The sequence below is a fragment of the Penaeus chinensis genome, chromosome 26, assembly GCF_019202785.1.
Source record: "Penaeus chinensis breed Huanghai No. 1 chromosome 26, ASM1920278v2, whole genome shotgun sequence".
In the NCBI taxonomy this organism is placed as follows: domain Eukaryota; kingdom Metazoa; phylum Arthropoda; class Malacostraca; order Decapoda; family Penaeidae; genus Penaeus; species Penaeus chinensis.
Genome location: NC_061844.1, coordinates 1221272 through 1226271, shown reverse-complemented (window position 1 = coordinate 1226271; position 5000 = coordinate 1221272). Strand labels below are relative to the sequence as shown.

Genomic DNA, 5000 nt, shown 5'->3' with positions numbered 1-5000 from the left:
TTATCCCTTTCTCCCTTCTCCATATCCACCCTTCTCCCTTCACGTTCTTTCCCTCCCTTTCCTTCCCTGCTCTCTTTATTCTCACATTTTTTTTTTTTCTCGCCCTCTCTCCCTTTTGACTCTTACTTGCTCTGTTCCGCCCTTTATTCTAGCTTCCCCCCATCCTCCTCCTGTTCCCTTCACTCTTTTTATTCTCCCCTTTTTCCTATCCCTCCCCCCCCCCTCTCTCTCTCTATTCTCCCCTTCCTTACCTCCTCTCCCTTTCATTCCTTTCCTAACTCTCCCTGTTTCTTCTCCCCTTCCTCCCATCCTCCCTTCTCTCTCCCTCTTTATTCCCCGTCCTCCTCCTCTCTCTCTCTCTATTCTCCCCTTCCTCACCTCCTCGCCCTCCCCTCACGCGCCCTCTGCCGCGGGTCTCCTTCAGAACTGCGAGTTGACGAGGGCGCCGTTCTCCTTGGCGACCTGGCTGGCGGAAGATCGCGTGGTCGTCATGGTGATGGCGGTCGTGGGCTCGTCCCTGATGTCGTGGGTCGTGAAGGCGTCGTTGGACTCAAGTTCGTGGCCTCCCTTGCCCCCTCCGCCGCGAGGGTTGGAGGAGCCGCCCCTCCGCCTCGGGAACACCGAGTTCTCGACGGTGAGGGCGCTGTTGACGTCCTTGCGGGCGGCGCAGATGCACGCCTTCATGAAGCTCTTCTTGAAGTTGTCGCTGAGGAAGGCGTACAGGATGGGGTTGATGGCAGAGTTGATGTAGGAGAGGCACGAGGAGATGAGGAACAAAACGATCATGAAGGAGCTCTGGCCCTCGCGCGGCGGGCTGAAGATGAGCGCCAGCTGCAGCACCCAGTAGGGCAACCAGCACATCACGTAGACGGTGATGACGGTGAGCACCATCTTGGTGACCTTGCGGTGGCTCTTCTTCTTCTCCTTGGACTTCGCCTTCGGCCCCACCGTCTTGAGCTTGTGCAGCACCAGGCTGTAGAAGATGAAGATGAGCACAAGCGGGATGCCGAAGGCCAGGATGAACGAGTAGAGCGTGAACACGAACTGGCCGCTCACGCCGAAGCCGTCGGGCCAGAAGATGTTGCAGTTGATCAGGTCGTTGACTTTGAGCGTGTTCGAGTACATGAACACCGGCACGATCATGAGCGCCGAGATGGTCCACGCCGTCAGCGACACCAGCTTGGAGATCATGGGCGTGCGGAACTTGTTGGAGCTGATGGGGTGGCAGACGGCGATGTAGCGGTCGGCGCTCATGATGGTGAGGAAGAGCGAGCTGGTGAACTGGTTGAGCGACGTCGTGATCATGTACAGCTTGCACATGATGGAGCCGAAGGCCCAGTAGCCCATGGCGGACGTCATCATGAGGAACGGGATGCCCACCACGAACAGCTCGTCGGCGATGGCCAGGTTCACGATGTACAGGTTGGTCACCGTCTGCATCTTGGAGAAGCGCGTCACCACGTAGATGACGAGCGTGTTGCCGCAGAGGCCCACCAGGAAGGCAACGGCGTAGCAGGCCTGCATGATGATGTTGGTCACCATGTGGATGGAGGAGCTGTCGCCCGTGAACAGACCCAGGCTGCAGTTGCGCTCCATCTCGCGGTCGACGGCGTTCAGGTACGTGCAGTTGAGCGGGAACGAGCCGTTCACGTCGGACAGGTCGAAGTCGATCGAGTCGTTCATCTTGGCGGTTGACGAGTAGGGGTCCGAAACACGGAGCGCGGGGGAAACTACGACACCTCGACTAATAACGTTCAATATAATTCATTCACATATACAGCCTTGCATTTCGACCGTGATCACACACACGAATTTCCATACTGACCAAAGAGCATTCTCGCACAATGGAAAATTCCTTTGGGCGTTTCCGATTGGGTTTATCACTATTCCTTATATCCACCTGCTCTCTAGTGTCCCCATCACTGAAGGCGATTTCTCTTCAGATTAACAACCCTCTACTTGAGTTTGTCTCGAAGGCGATCTTGAGCGATGCTATAGAACCTCTTGTCTCCGTAATGATCTGGATCCTCTGCAAAGAGATGTGGAAAATTAGATTCGATTTAGACTAATTCAGAAAGCTGTATTCTCTCTCTCTCTCTGTATTCCTTCTAGAGCATATGTGTATGGATGTGTGTATGTGCTAATGTGTTTAGCCCTGCCTAAATGTACATAACTTGCGGGACCCGTGAAAATTCCCCAGAAGATAGAGGTAGTCCTCTCTCCTTTCACTCTTTTCCTTCTACTTTTTACTTTCCCTTTTCCTTTCATCTCTCCCTCTACCTTTCCCTTTTCCGCTCTCCTCTGTTCCCTTGTCCCCTTTCCTCCTTCCATCCCCTTTTTTCTCTAAACCCCCTCTCCCTTCCCCTTTCCTTTCCCTTCACCCATCTCCCTTTTCTTTTAAGCCCTTCCCCTCCCTTTCTCTCTCACCCATTTCTTTTTCCCCTTCCTCTCACTTTCCCCTCCTACGTTCCTTCTTAATCTCCCACCTTCGAATAGTCGTATAAATTATAAATGTGCATAAACTGACTGACTAACTACTACAATGCTGTGTACTTGCCTCGAAACAACTGCTAATGATAATAATGATGATAGTGATGATAACAACAATACTGATAATGACAACAACAATAGCAATGATAACAATGCTGATAGTAAGGGTGATAATAATGATAATGATAATGATAGAGTTAGAATATGATCCTTATAGGTTCGTAATATGATGTGTGTCTGATGCTTTGGTATTTACAGCATGTTGTCAAGTATCAGCCCATCCTCCATCAAAATGAATTGGCTGCAGTCTCATCGAATATGCTCCCGGGCTTATGATGGAGAATAGATAACGGATCTTACATCAAAATGAAGAGAGTTCAGGCGTAGAAATGAAACGTTATGTACGAATGAATGGAAGAAGCACGGGCAGAGTGATAATATAATTGGTTGATTTCTAACTTTTTTTTTTTTTTTTTTTTTTTTTCTTTTATACAAAACCATATCAAACAAAGAAGAGGAGGAAGAATAAAAAAGGGGGGAAGATGAAGGACAAAACAGGATTCAGCAATTCAAAAAAATAATCAAGTCCACCCGTCGCTCTGTAATACACAGCGTAACACGACAGCAGACAGCACGACAGCCAACCCGAATAGGAGTCGAGTAGGATATTAAAAATCCTGATTCGGAAGGAGAGATTTCGCTGCACATCCTAATACTGTGACGTCATGATATCTGAGGACTCGGAGGATAAAGAGAAGCTGAGTGACAGGTGCAATACCGCGGTTGCCAGGTAGGGAGTTTCCGATGTATTTATCTCTCTCTTTCTCTCATCTCATCTCTTCCTTTGTCATCCTTTTTCATCATTTTCACTCTTTCTGCTATCCATCCACCTCCTCTGCTGCCATTCTTCTCTCTTTCTTCGGTTCCTCTCCTACCTCTTCAATTTTAACTCTTCCCTTCTTCATTTCTTTTTTTTTCTTCTTTCGACCCTTTCTCTTCTACATACTCTTCTTCCTCATCCTATTTCTTCTTGTCCTCTTTTCCTCCCAATACTATTCTATCCCTCTCTTTCCTTCTTTGTCACTCTCGCTTTCCTTCCTCTTCCATCCTCTTCGTTCTTATACTCCTTATCCTCTTCTTCTATCTCTTTTTCTCCCTCATTTTTACCGAATCTCGCCCTCTTTTTTCATTATTTTCTATTCCTCCTCCTCCTCCTTTTCTTTCCTACCTCTTCTGCTGTTCTCTACACCACATTCTTGTCCTCCTCTTCTTTCCTACCCCCTCTTCTCCCTACTCTAACCCACCTCCTCTCCTCTTTCCCACTTCCCCCTCCTCCTCCTTTTCCTCCTCCTCGTCTTTCCCACCTAGTCCTCTATCCCCCATCCCCCTTGCCTTCCTCTTCTTCCTCCTCCTTTTTTTCTCCTCTCCTCGTCTCTTCTTCCCCTGCCTTACACCCTCCTTGTTCTCCTCCTCCTTTGTTCCTCCCCTTCTTTCCCATCGCGTCCTCCTCCTCTACCCAACGTCCTTGCCCTTTTCCTCCTCCTCCTCCTCTCCCCTACATTTTTTTTTTGCCCTCCCTTCTCCTCCTCTTCTCTCTTCTCTTCCACCCCCCTCTCTCCCTTTCTTACTCTCGTGAATAAATTGACACCAGTGCGTGTAGCTCGATAAGCCTCCATAGCATAACCTGCTTAATATGCTACAGGCCTGTCAGGCTGTCAATACAAGCTGTCAGCAGTTCCGGTCAGCAGCAATAACAACAACAACAGCGCCATTGTGTGTTGTGGAGCCTCATGCATAGAGTGAGAGGAAATTTTGAGCCAATATTGATGTTGGTATTTCTGCTTACGACTTCTAGAAATATTATTGGAGGTGAGGATTATAACTATGATGGTATCAGTGATCATTATTATGTTAATAATTATGGTAACAATTATGATGATGATGGTGTTCATGATCATGATGATGACGATGTTCACAGTAGTAATAAAGGTAATATTAGTATTAATGATAAAGATAATAATGATGATAATAATTAAATAATAATGCGAGTAATGATAATAATAATAATAACGAAAGCGATAGTAATTATAATAATAATAAGATTTAGAAAGAAAAATGGAGAGAGAGAGAGAGAGAGACACACAGAGAGACACAGAGCGAGAGAGAGAGAGAGAGAGAGAGAGAGAGAGAGAGAGAGAGAGAGAGAGAGAGAGAGAGAGAGAGAGAGGGAGAGGATAATTTGATAGATAGAGAGATTGATAGGTAGAAAGATAGATGAATATATAGATAGATGGATATATACAGAGAGAGAGAAAAAAAATATAAAGATAAACAGAGAGCTATTTCAAATTAAGATGAAATTGACATACCAATCAGTCTCAGGACGACCCTTCCAGTACGACCCTCTATTAGTTCTAATAATATAGTATTTTTGCCTTTATTGACGCAATTTAGAACTGAAAAATCTCTTGGCTCAATTTCATATATATATATATATATATATATATATA

General features: G+C 46.6%; 1 protein-coding gene across 1 annotated transcript in view; it reads right to left on the bottom strand.

Moving 5' to 3' along the window:
• LOC125039102 (somatostatin receptor type 2-like) overlaps positions 1-5000 on the bottom strand; it is a 142143-nt gene that overhangs the window by 2309 nt on the left and 134834 nt on the right. The window contains exon 3 of the mRNA XM_047632835.1: positions 379-2029. Coding sequence (XP_047488791.1) covers positions 421-1683 — 1263 coding nt within the window. The 5' untranslated portion in view covers positions 1684-2029 and the 3' untranslated portion in view covers positions 379-420. The remainder of the gene's footprint in view (positions 1-378; positions 2030-5000) is intronic.